The 13,386-nt window shown below is 44.1% G+C and overlaps 3 protein-coding genes across 3 annotated transcripts; 2 read left to right on the top strand and 1 right to left on the bottom strand.

Annotated features, from left to right (window-relative positions):
• Positions 1–189: 189 nt before the first annotated feature.
• Positions 190–8,972, top strand: LOZ57_006233 (uncharacterized protein; the record flags this gene model as incomplete). Its single annotated transcript, XM_049255253.1, has 8 exons — positions 190–4,765; positions 4,817–4,972; positions 5,038–5,309; positions 6,051–6,782; positions 6,840–7,917; positions 7,993–8,415; positions 8,477–8,837; positions 8,909–8,972. The coding sequence occupies 8 exons, from the start codon at positions 190–192 to the stop codon at positions 8,970–8,972; spliced, it is 7,662 nt and encodes a 2,553-aa protein (XP_049105722.1).
• Positions 8,973–9,774: 802 nt separating this feature from the next.
• dak1 (dihydroxyacetone kinase Dak1) lies at positions 9,775–11,736 on the top strand (the record flags this gene model as incomplete). Its single annotated transcript, XM_049255252.1, has 4 exons — positions 9,775–9,781; positions 9,833–10,346; positions 10,405–11,042; positions 11,105–11,736. 4 exons carry the CDS (start codon positions 9,775–9,777, stop codon positions 11,734–11,736), a joined length of 1,791 nt encoding a protein of 596 aa, XP_049105721.1.
• Positions 11,737–12,238: 502 nt separating this feature from the next.
• On the bottom strand, positions 12,239–12,894 carry SMD2 (mRNA splicing protein; the record flags this gene model as incomplete). The annotated part of the gene is made up of 4 exons (XM_049255251.1): positions 12,239–12,281; positions 12,339–12,587; positions 12,719–12,751; positions 12,875–12,894. 4 exons carry the CDS (start codon positions 12,892–12,894, stop codon positions 12,239–12,241), a joined length of 345 nt encoding a protein of 114 aa, XP_049105720.1.
• Between the last annotated feature and the right edge of the window lie 492 nt (positions 12,895–13,386).

The raw sequence follows: 13,386 nt of genomic DNA, 5'->3' as shown, positions 1-13,386 counted from the left end.
GTACGGAGTACAGAGAGCTAGTTATCGATTATAACACACGCTAATTCACCTCAGAATAAAGCCTATGACTAACTAACTAATCAGAAGACGGCTATCGGCCTTACATTCCTCCGCCAAGCTCATCGACCTTTATGAGCTCTACAGGACGACGCGCGCATTTTGTTCTTTTTCACACCTAGTGCTCCAGAAATGGACAGTGACCCTGTTTTGGATGGCCTTCGAGGCCTCTACCAGGATCTGTCTGCATTGTCAAGGAATTCTCTTCCCAACATCGAACGATTAGCGCTTGAGTTGGAAGCTACTGTGGGTGATTTCAGAAAGCTCTTGGATAAAAGGTCGAAGAAAAATGAAAGCCGACAAGCAGTTCTTTCAGGTATGCAAGGAGCTTATGATCTCGTTTGCTATTTGTTTGGTCTACTGTATCCCCTAATGATGTCGTATTCAGGAAAAATTACGCTTGATGGCACCGAGTATTCCCTTAATGAAGCCTTCCAGCAAGACGTCTTGCAAGTTGCCGACGCTTTAGATGTCGACGAGATACAAGCAGCCGCTTATTACATCCAAGGTCAACTGGATTCGGTAGCATTGGATCGCTCTCCCGTTGCTGTTGCAATAATCAATTTCCATGAACAACGCGCGTTCCTCCTAGAATGTCTTCGGCTAATTCTACATGAATCTTTTGAAGTTGAAAGGGAAGATACCCAGGCCCTTATGCAGGATATAGTGGCAATGACACTTGAGATTCAGAACGGTCCACTGCGAAACGGCTCCCTTTATTTTCGGAAGTGTCTGGATTCAATGTGGGATATAGAAAAATGGTTGGTTCTCCTCAGCGAACAGGTACAGAAGGCTGCGATAGTTGGTCAATCCCAAACTTCGGATATCATAGAAATTATTGATTATCAGCGGCAAAGCCTTGCAAGACAACACGAATCTCTAGGGGCAATAATATCCTACCTTTTTAAGGGAACTTTTACAAGTTCGGAAGATTTTCGAAAATTAATTGAAAGGCTGAAGACTATTGATCGGTTTGATATGATTCTAGTTCACTATCTACCAGCTCTCATGTCCTCAATTACCCAGTATGGTTCATCAGAGGGCCAAGGCCCGCTGCGGGAAGTGAGATCACTGCACCAGGCTATTCGCGGTAACAAAGACGGAACGAAATGGGCACTTCCAAAGCTACATGCTGCTGTTATTATATTGTGGCTTGCAGAATATACAAGTTGGTATTTTGAAAACGGGCCCGCTTCCCCGCTTCAAGGTGTTACCCCTATGGAAGAATTACGAACTCTCACGGAAGTATTTATGGGCGCACTTGAAGATGGCGGCTTGGAGTTTGTTCTCTCCATTTGTGCAGGCACGGCCAGTGAGGGATGGGAGGTTCCCGCACGAAATGAGCTAGTCAGTCTACTATTAAAAGATGCGACAAGCCTTGCCAAAGAACCGGAACAACTTTCTTCTTACTTCCGTACTACATTAATGGAGGGTCTTGAAACATTCACCGAATCTCTCATTGCCAACATGCCGGACGCGATTCGCCAGCTCAAGTCAGACGAGGACCTTCAAAGGTTGGATCAAATGACGGCACTCCGCGAAACAACAAATGCCCGGGGCTTAATTGAACCAAGAATGCACTTAGAATCTTTGTTACTGATAATTGCATTTACCTTTGATCAAAGGGACGAATCCGCCCAGGAATTCTGGGCTGACACCGATGGAAACCTTTACGGGTTCCTTCAGTGGGTCTCTAAACGTCAAACCGTACCCCGGGTCAGTGCCTTCTGTGAGATGCTCTGTTCTCTCTCTGGCGGGCCAGAAAACTCTTTATCAGCCCATAGGTTTTTACTTGATGAGGACATGTCTTCCAAATTTCGAAGATCCACCTCCATGAGTTGGGATCAAATGTTTGCGGAATTGGAATTATACGCTACACGAGTCTCCGAAAGGCCATCACTGGCTCATTCATCGATTCTTCGACATCGAAAGCAGGAGACCGCAGAGGTTGATGAACCCGAGAGTCCCGTTATGCTTACCTGCTATCTTCGTCTTATTAGCCATCTTTGCAAAGAAAGCTCTCAGATTAGGCAGTATATTTTACAACACTCAACTGTCAATCTTTCTAATACTCTTTTAACTCTCTGTGCAGCACCGATTCCTCATCATTTACGGGCCGCTATTTTTATGACCTTGCGTTGTTTAATGATTCGGCGAATGGCACCACATGGAAATGAAATGTGGACCCTTATTGATCAATGGATATCTGGTTCTGGGATTTCACCATTGTCACTTACAAAACTACCAGTTTTGACTAGTTCTTCACTCGTTTGGAATGAGAGACACGCTTTCCGGAGAATTATCGAAAGCTTTGACCAGACGAATGCTTTTGTTGAGCTCTTAACAACTCTGGTGTCTTCTACAAGCGACTTTACAGGCTCGCAAATATACCTGAACTTCCCTGAATCGCTAGGCTCCTCATATCGCATGCCCGGGATAGAACCATACATTGACTTTGTTATGGGCCAAGCATTGGCTAGCAAATCTATGGGTTTGGATTGTGGTGAAGCCCGGCTTTTACAACGGAGCTGCCTGGATTTCGTCGCTGTCTGCCTGGAATCCTTCAATGAGAATCTAGTCTTTCTTGTGAACCAGGTCTCCATTTCCGCTAACACAACTGTGAGTGGAATATCAGTTCAAACCTATATTCGCATACACCCATTCTCGAGGGTTATGGAATGGCTTTTTAACGAAGATGTTCTCAGAGCACTTTTTGCTACTGCTCATCAAGAAATAAGTGAAGTCGGACGGGCTTCATCAGAATCCGTATCGCTTGGATCACTTGTCCGGTGTATTGAAGTAATGAATATGATTTTGGTTCACCAAGCCACGTTTTTTGATATTGTTCGCCCGTTTCTTAGAAGTCTTCCACAGCAAGGAAGCTCAAATATGGCTAGCGCCTCCCTTGCATCCTTTGAAGACAGTGTGATGGATAACTTAGGGTTGATTTCGGATCTATGTCTATATTGTGGGACGGGACAAACTCAACTGACACTCGCTGCTCTGGCGCTCTTAGAAAAACTAGCAGCATCTCGCAAGCTAAATAAGCCTACTACCTCGTTTTCGCAGTGGCAAACATCAAATCAAATTGTGGAAGTCTTGAACACAAATTTGGAGGCCGACCGCATCGGCCGCTCCTTGGCATCTCAGATGGCCTCCAATGTGCGTGAATTGGAAAACGGCCCAGAAGCCTCTGGTTATCTAATTAAACTTGGTCTTGTTCAACTACTTGACAGGTGCCTTCAAATGATTACAAACAAGCCAACAGTGGCTCATATCCTGCTCGGTTTTCAATGTGTTGGTCACTCTCTGGATATTTCCCCAGACAGCCTCTTCGAAAAAGGGATTTCCTTACTGCATGCCATCGTTGATTTTGTGAAGACGTATCCAGATGGTAGCGAAGGGACTATCGTGTCGTGGATGGTACACCTAAAGCAAATGGCTCTCCAGGTGCTACAACACCTTTGGACATCACCACTAGCTTCCCCGCTAGTTCTACCACAACTCCGAGGTAGCCGGCTTCTTGCTAACCTTTTTGTTACTCAACCGGTAATTAGCCAAGAGTCACTCTGGGATGGTCATAAAGTATCAACGCCAGAATTTTGGTTTTCGGACTCGGCAGTGGCACTCTCAGAATTTCTTACCTATCGTCGTCTTGTCTTTGATTATGCTACAACTGAGATAAGGGCTGTTTTCAAAGAAGCTTCACCTTCTTTCCAGAGAGATATATTGTTGACAGTGCTTGGAAACTCAACGTTCGAAGATGGGCGCACAATCTGTCATCCCTCTATTTTCGACTTGTTTGACTTTACGGACCTCGACCTTGATTGGGTATATGGCTTTCCGGACCTGAAGTACTTTTCAAAAGTGGACGTCAATATATATTCTGCGTCTCAGGGAGAAGGGTTTCCAGTGTTATTTGATCTTGCGGGCGTAAGGTCTCTACTCGAGGTTTCCAGGGAGCAATTCATGAACACAGGGCAATTTAGCTCTCAGGATGAAGACCAGCTTTCGTCGGAACAAGAGAAAATATTTATTTTTCTCCGTGGGATGAACAGGAGCCGTCAGATCGGCTACAATCGTCTTGTTGCCCTGAGATCTTGGGTAGAATTAGCAGTTACCATACTGGAAATGTGCCAAATGGAGGCTACTCGAATGACAACGCTTATTTTGCATACATTACAAGCTATTCTCCCTAAGCTTGAAAACTCCATACCCGATAACACAGAAGAAGCGTTTGAATTAGCCCGCCTAGCCGAGACGCTAATTGAAAAGCTCGATTCCGTTTCAGCAGACGGCAACGAGGATATCCTCGATGAGCGACTTCATCGTCTTTTTCAGGTGTGCATTCGTGGAATTCCCTCCGCACTCGAGGGACCGCCCCTTAGAGCAACTCTTTATCATATTTGCTCTCGATATCTAACTCGAATCACCCAAAAAGCCTCAAAATCTCGGTACAGCAATCGGGCCCAACAGATCATCAAATCTTCTGGCTCAAATCTTATCGACATCATCTGCGACGACTCTTACTCTGGAGATGAATCTTGTAGAGTTTCCGCCTTAATCCTATTAAATCTCGTTTCTGTTCTTAGTGAGCAGCAATCTTCATCCGTGGTTGTAACGTGTATCTCACAGGCAAATTACTTTTCCATGTTTCTTGATATTATTAGGTCAATGGCATCAGAATTCCGAAACGCTCCAAGCAGTGGTATGTCATCGCTGTCCTCCTTCGCCTGGTAATATCTAAAACGCGCTACAGAAACTTCTCAACTTCTAGTCTTTTATGAGGCTCAGTTATCGTTGCTTCAACAGCTTGCTCTGTCAAAAGCGGGTGCTGTTCAACTTCTTAATGCCGGTCTATTCCAAGCTGTGCAAGAATCTCGACTTTTTGCTGCTGATCCCGACATCGGTCTAGGTTAGATAGTTTTTGTTACTTCTCTTTTTTAAGAGACCTCTACTAACGAGACTCAATTGAATCAGATATTGACAACCCAGATGCTCTACGAAAATATTACGACCTCCTTCTTTCTGTGCTTCGCGTCATCGTTTCAGCCGTTTTTACAAGGGGTCTCCACAACAAATCAATTGTTGAACAAACGAGAAGCTTTCTTTCTGATAATCGCCAAAGTATGATTGGAATATTTAAAAGATCTGGAAAAGTTGGTGGGCTGGATGGCGCTGGTAGCCAAGAATCGTTGGGAGAACTGGTTAAATCATATGCCGCCTTGATAGCCGCTGTAGATTTTCTCGACGTGAGTTATAACCTATTCATTGGTTTACCATTATTTCTACTAACAGCATGCAGTTCGAGGACGAACAGTTAAACCAGCCAGCAGCACGAAGGTTATATTCATAGCCATGTCGAGAGTAATTTGACCAAGAGACTGAGGAATGGGAAGCCCTTTCGACAAGAAGCAAAAGTGGGTGTGTGTTTGCGCCTGTATACAGACCTGTAAACCAAGATATCCATTCATATAGACTTTGCTTAGAATTTAAACCCCTGCTTGGGCACACATTGTTTGTAGTTAAATCGTAATTTTCGTATCTAACACATGATACTGGAAACAAATAGTTCTGACAGGACAATACACACTTGAATGAGTCCATAGAGAAGAGAAAACAACGTAACCCCCTCATCCAATATCATTGTTTGTTACAAAATGTGATTTTGGATCCTCTACGCACCCACGCCACTTGCATATGTCCATAGCTTATTGGAGAATGGAGTAGTTTAACCATTTCTTATCTCCGAACAAGCTCCCGTTAACCTAACTAGTTAGTTAACTAACTAACTACTCCGTAACTAACTGGTTTAACTAACTAGTTAGTTACTAATCACAACATCAGACGGATAGAGAGCCTAGCTGTGACCAGAAACTAAGTCCATCCTGTGCGCCTGGAGCCACCACCACACCAGGTATTTGCCCCTCATTAAACACTTTATCCTGGCCACTCCATGCATTTTACTGAAGTTCTAACGTGTGGGACCCTAGATGCAGAATTCCGGCACACATGGGAACCGCAAACTGACGGGCAAGAGGAAGCTCCTCGACGGACAGTCAGACTTGTCGGACGAAGTCGTCGGATCTAGCCCGGGCACCATTCCAGACCTTTTCTCAAGGGGAAGAAACAATTCCCCAAGCCATAAGAATCGACCGCTGTCACCAACCAATAAGAGGCTGAAGCGAAACGAGCCCGGGGATGAACAAACGGCCTCTCTTGGGCAGCCTATCCAAACGTGTATTCCAGTTGAAAGGATGTACAGCTTTTCTAATTCAAATGTGATGAATACTTCAATTACTGGACAGAGCAGCCTCTCTTCGTCGGCTAACGCTTCTCGGACGTACCTGAACCCCTCGTCGGCACCCACCAATTTCACCCCACACACTGGCCCTAAACGTCTTACAATCAAAAACCTTCGAATTACGCCGAAACTCGACCAAGATGAATACTTTGATAAAGTGTGGACGCAACTAGATACCTCACTAGGATCGATTTTCAATGACCAAAAACCGCCGTACTCGTTGGAGGAGCTGTACAAAGGCGCTGAAAACCTATGTCGTCAAAAAAGATCTGAAGACCTTGCGAAAAAGCTTCAAGAGCGTTGTAAACAATACATACAATGCCACGTTCTTCCGCTCTTGTTGACCAAAGCCAAAGAAACTGATGATATTGATGTACTTCGTATGGTGGAAGAAGCTTGGTCCGTGTGGAGCACACGACTGGTAAAATCACCGTTACCTTGCTCGTGTTGCAATGTCTGATATTCTTAATATTAACAGGTGACTATTCGATCAATCTTCTATTATTTAGACCAATCCTTTCTGCTTCGGTCTACAGAAAACTCCACAGTATACGAAATGGGGATGATAGGGTTTCGGTCGGTCATTTTTGCAGACGATTCCATTAAATCCGCCACGCTGCGCGGGGTTTGCCAGTTGGTTGACCTTGACAGAGACAATAATCCTTCCTTTGACTCTACCCTACTGAAAGAAGCCATCAAACTCTTTTATGATATTAAGCTGTACAGCTCAGAATTGGAGCCCGCGATTCTAAAGGCTTCAGAGCAATATATGAAGTCATGGTCAAGTAATGAAGCGACTCGGAGCTATCTGGCTACGTACATTGATAAGAGCCATATGCTAATCAAAAGTGAGATGAAAAGATGCGATAAATTTGATTTTAATGCCGGCACAAAGCTTAGGCTTTCGGAACTACTTGATAAATACCTTGTGACTGAGAAAACGGGGATTCTCTTGGAACAGAGAGATGTTCTAGGTCTTTTTAGGACAAATAACCAGATATCATTGAAACAGTTATATTTGTTGCTAAGCCGTCTGGGTTTTGGATCAAGACTCAAGTCTGCTTTTAGTACTTTTATTGATGACGAAGGCTCATCAATAATATTTGATAAAGAAAGAGAAGCTGAAATGGTAGCCAGACTTCTTGAATTCAAACAAAATTTGGACGGCTTTTTGTCGGACTGTTTTTTCGGGGATGAAATTCTAGGACGCACCCTGCGCGAGACTTTTGAGACTTTCATAAACAAGAATAATAAAGGAACAGGCAGTGCGCAGCCAGGGGAAATGATTGCAAAGCATGTTGATCTTCTACTCCGGGGTGGTCTGAAAGCTATTCAGAAGCGCGATAATACCTTAAAAGCGGATGGAGACGTCACAATGGTTGACGACGACATAGAATTGAATAAGGCCTTAGATCACGTTTTGGACCTATTTCGGTTTGTTCACGGAAAAGCTGTTTTCGAAGCATTCTATAAAAACGACCTTGCTCGACGTCTTCTCATGGGCAGGAGCGCTAGCGACGACGCTGAAAAGAGCATGCTTGCTAGATTAAAATCAGGTACGTATCCCTAGATTCTTGATGGCGGGCTGAACTTCGACAATTAACATCCTATTTTTTTGAAAAAAAAAAAAGAATGTGGGTCAAACTTCACTCACAACCTCGAGTCTATGTTCAAAGACATCGATCTTGCCCGTGATGAAATGGTATCGTATAACGCGTTGCAACGAGAGAAAAGGGTCAAAACTCGCCTGGACCTGAATGTTAACGTTCTCTCATCGGCTGCCTGGCCGTCGTATCCAGATATCCCATTGAAAATTCCCCAGATGATTTCTGATGCCCTTTTTGACTTCGAAAACTTTTATCACAACAAGTACAATGGAAGAAAACTCATTTGGAAGCACTCCCTTGCGCATTGCCAATTAAAATCTACATTTGCTGCTGGGAATAAAGAGATCATTGTTAGCTCTTTCCAGGCCGTCGTTCTTCTTCTTTTTAACGATGTACCTGATGGACAAACTCTATCATATTCTGACATCCAAAACGAAACGGGGCTCCGTAAGTTATTTTCTTATATGAAGCCCCTGCAAAGTAATTGCACTTGCTAACTAAAAAATAGCGGCTGTTGAGTTGAAGAGAACTTTGCAATCTCTGGCTTGTGCCAAATATCGTGTGCTTACGAAACATCCGAAGGGAAAGGAAATTAACTCAGCAGATATTTTCAGTTTTAATTCCAAGTTCTCGGATCCGAAAATGCGCATCAAGATCAACCAAATACAGCTAAAAGAGACAAAGGAGGAGAATATAGAGACGCATGAACGTGTTGCAGCAGATCGAAACTATGAGACCCAAGCTGCAATTGTTCGCATTATGAAAAGTCACAAAACAATAACACCACAGGAACTTATCGTCGAAGTGATCAAAGCCACCAAAAATCGTGGAGATCTGGATCCTGCGGATATTAAGAAAAATATTGATAAGTAAGTAACTGGCGTCTATGTACTTCACCGTAATACCATAAGATGTCAGCTAATTCATGCATTTCTTCTAGACTCATTGAGAAGGAGTATTTGGAGAGAGATACGGAATCGAACAAATACAGATACCTCGCATAGACGCTATTTGTCGGTACTTCGTATGACGGCCTGGATTCTATATCAGTTCTACCGGTACGAATTTGTTACGTCTAATATACTAAAATGACGAAGGTTTATGACAACATTTTGATGACCTGTCCTGTGTCTATTTGCTTCTTGGCTGCGTGACGCGTCTTCTTGGGAATGGAATACTCATGGAAATAGTGTTTTAAACTATCAACCCTGTACAGCTAAAGATGGTAGGTATGACATCAATATTCATGCTCACTGATAAGTAATTTATGTACATACATATATCAATGAGTGTTGAATTGTCTTAAGCCCAACAGACATCAAATCAAACAACCATCTGTTCCAGACTGGCTTCGCAGCAATGGAGTTTTTGCTGCACTTTATGGACAACACCAAGGGTGACATAACGTTTTTTGCTTGGGTGTACTTCTAATGATCCTGTTTCCTTTTAATACCAAGGCAACATGCATGCATATAGTCACTATACATCCATATTACGCTTAGATCCAAACAGAACCGTGATTTGCGGAGTGATTTGTATATGTTTAGTTTGCGGTTGTTGCCGAGGCACATGGGTTTGTTAGTTTTGGAACCTTTCTTGGTGGCCGCCTGTCTAAACTGAATCAGGTTTAGGTGCGGGCAGTCGTGCGATCAGCTAGGTACCTACCTGTTAATCAACCCCTCATAGGGCTCATCCTCAATAGCATGCATGCTCTATTGCTGTCGTTCATACACTTACCACTCTGCTATCTAAAGTACTATTGGGCTCAGCGCTTTGCCATCGTGAATTTGTAACCTTGCGCGGAAAATGCAGAGTATGATAATTCTTTCATAGCCTACGTTAAGGCCTACTGACATCATCTTAGCCAAACACTTCTTTGAAGATCCAACACACCTAGTGAATACTGCATTGAAGGCACTGACGTTTACAAATCCCTCCGTAGCCCTTGATGAGGAGTACAAGATTATCTATCGCCACACTTCCCAGGGTGCGTCTGTAGGGCGCAATGTATCCATTGTTTCTGGAGGCGGATCTGGGCATGAGCCGGCTTTCGCTGGCTTTGTCGGTAGAGGCTTCTTAACGGCCTCGGTGGCGGGAACAATATTTGCTTCTCCGTCAGCTGAACAGGTCAGAAAAGCCATCATGGAAAAAGTAGAAACTTCGAAGGGAGTCTTGATTGTCACGGTCAATTATACTGGTGATGTTCTCAACTTTGGGGTAGCGGCGGAAAAAGCAAAAGCAGCAGGGATACAGACTGAATTCTTTTCGATTGGCGACGATGTTGGCGTTGGAAGGACGAAAGGAGGGAAAGTTGGTCGGAGAGGAATTGGTGGCAGCATCTTGCTGATGAAGATCATTGGGGCCCTAGCTGAGACCGGGTAAGTCACTGAAGCAAGCCAACCAAAAAATCAAATTTACCTGATGACTGTATGGTAGTGCTTCCCTAAGCGAGGTGTATGCGACCGCACAACTAGTTTCAGAAAATCTTGTGAGCCTGGGGTCTTCTCTCGAACACGTGCATGTTCCTGGAAGAGTTGTTCCGAATCCAAGTTCAACAGACATGGTCCCAAATAATGAGATTGAAGTTGGAATGGGAATTCATAATGAGCCTGGTTCGCATCGTATCCAAGCCACGCTGGAAATGTTAATCCAGACTATGTTGAAACAGCTGCTCGACCAAACTGACCAAGACCGTGCGTTTTTAAAATGGGAACCTTCTGACAAATTTGTCCTTTTTATCAATAATCTTGGAGGTGTTAGTACTTTGGAGCTTTCTGGAATCACGGCGGAAGTGATGCTCCAATTAGAGAAAGAGTATAAAATCAAGCCCATCAGATTGATACAGGGCACATTCTTGACCAGCCTTAACGGAATGGGCTTCAGTATTTCGTTATTAAGAGTGTTTGATACTGGTCTTGGCCCAGAGAAGTCTCTTCTGGACCTTCTAGATGCTCCAGCAGAAGCCGTGGGATGGGCTGCACCAATCAAAAAATCGACCTGGGAGGATCCCCGTCTTTCTTTGTTGACAAATAGAGCGTCTGCTTCTGTTTCAGAAGTATCGTCTAATCTGATATGTGAGTAACGATCCTGCAAAATCTATGTTATTGTACCATTTAATCTAATAATAAGTCAAAAGTGGACCGTGCCTTATTCAAGACAGTCGTCACGTCAGGAGCCAACCGTCTTATTTCTGCTGAAGGCATGGTGACACATTTTGACACGATAGTAGGTGATGGGGATTGCGGTGTAGGTCTAAAGCGCGGCGCAGAATCCGTTCTACACCTTCTGAACGATCCCTCTATCACGTTGAACGACGATATTCTCCGTACCCTAAATAAAGTTATTAGTGTTGTAGAGACCAATATGGACGGCACCAGCGGTGCTATTTACGCCATTTTTCTGAACGCCCTCGCTCACGGCCTCAAAGAACAAGATTCGCCCACTGGGCCGGTACCAGTCAACCTGAAAACCTGGACTCACGCTCTGCAACACTCATTAAAGGCATTGGCTAAATACACACCGGCGCGCCCTGGTGATCGTACATTGATGGACGCACTCGTTCCATTTATCGACGAACTAGCCAAGTCAGGGGACACAAAAAAGGCAGCATCTGCTGCGCGCAAAGGCGCCGAATCGACAAAGGCAATGAAAGCCAGTTTGGGTCGGACAGTGTATATAGGGAGCGAGGACCAGTGGGTCGGTAAGATTCCTGACCCCGGAGCATACGGATTGAGTGAATTTTTGAGTGGCCTGGCGGATGGCATGTAAAAGAATGACTAGTATCGGTATTATAAAAGGATACTAGTCGTAGGATAAAATTCATATTTCTGGAACTTGTGTCATGCGTGCGAAACAACATATGACGATGCGAGAAGGTAAGAAAACCCGTTGGATAGTAAAACTCTCTTTGTCATTTAGATAGACTTTTAAAGTACTCTTCAGCCGTACTTAAACCCAGACAATATAATTAAACCCACTGCGCAGAAAGGCATAAAAGTTGGGTCAGAAACGCCAAGGACGCCGATTTCCATCCAGCTGAGGCGAGTAGAACGTGAAAAGCCATAACAAATGCGCTAGTATCCGCCCAAAGTATGATTTGTTGATGTATAAGGTTTCTGGGTTGAATAAAAATTGCTCCGTGGGTTTTTATAGCATAGTCGCCATCATGATGGGCAAAGATACGGAACGTCGAAATATCTAGTACTGGAGAATGCGGTAGATATAAAGGTTGGGAGAAAGATGTCAATGTGCGAAGTGCATCAATCTCAACTCAGCTGAGGAGAACAAGAATAACTGAGTCACCTCTCAAAAACCTGTGATGGCATAAGTAAGTAAACTAAGGACAATTTTTGATAGAACATAGAACTTACATCTTGCTGACAAATCTATCCTTATTAACTCCTTTCCCCTTGCCACCCTTTGGTTTTTCTGTCCACATTTCCTTAACGTTCTCCAAGACCATATTACAATGACGATCGAAGGCTTTTACTCTAGCGAGAAGCTTCCGATTATTTCGACAAGAGATTAGCACTTGAGCGTGAGAGCGGGTGGCAGTTTGTAAAATAGACAGAGGACCAGTCGTAAGCTCATGTTCTTCTATGATGGAAACTTCGTATTCACTACAATATATCAACAGTTATGGTAAGCCAAAAGGTTGGGTTATTGGGCAAGCAGCGAAAAAACGCTGGATAGCCAAGTCAAATATCATCGAGAGCTTGATTGAGGCTGCAGGTATAAGAACAAAACGTACGTAAGCTCATTGCGGGGTTTATTCAGTAAATCTCTGCAAAAATAGATTGTCAGCATGGCTATGCGATTAGATTGGTTGCGTTGGTGGTAGATGCCTCGGGCAGCCTGAAGCAGCTAAGGCATCATCATCTGACCCATGCAATCCGGTGTTACTTACTGGATCTTCACATCAGCCATTTCGGACAAGTATAAAAGGGTCGACGTTGCCCGTTTCTCAAGAATCGATGTTCAGTTGACAACTTCAAAACTCTCTGGATGTCGAAGCTGAGAAACAAGTACAAATTCCCGCTAATCCCTTTATATACTAGCTCGCCAAGGCCATTTAGCCAACCGGATAATATATACTGCCGTCTCCGGCTACACGGTCACAGACGCGTGAGGCACGCCAGACACGCTAAGCTGGATCGGTGCGCCATTAGTCGACATCGCGTCTCCACGCGGTTCGCAGGTACATCTGTTCGACACGCTCTCTCCCAGCACTTTCTTCACTAAATTCCTCCGCCGTCTTGCTACCCTTCTTCCTTACTTACCACCAAAAGCAATCAAAGCGGGGAAGGACATACTTTTGTCGATTTCTCCTTGTTTCTCTTTCTCCCGCACTCCTCATAATTCCATTTCAAGCATAGCGAGTTATGATATAACGCTTCTTCATTAGTACTCCTTGCTTTC

Source organism: Ophidiomyces ophidiicola, assembly GCF_022830035.1.
Source record: "Ophidiomyces ophidiicola strain CBS 122913 chromosome Unknown scaffold_38, whole genome shotgun sequence".
NCBI classification, from domain to species: domain Eukaryota; kingdom Fungi; phylum Ascomycota; class Eurotiomycetes; order Onygenales; family Onygenaceae; genus Ophidiomyces; species Ophidiomyces ophidiicola.
This window is presented reverse-complemented; position numbering and strand designations above follow the sequence as displayed.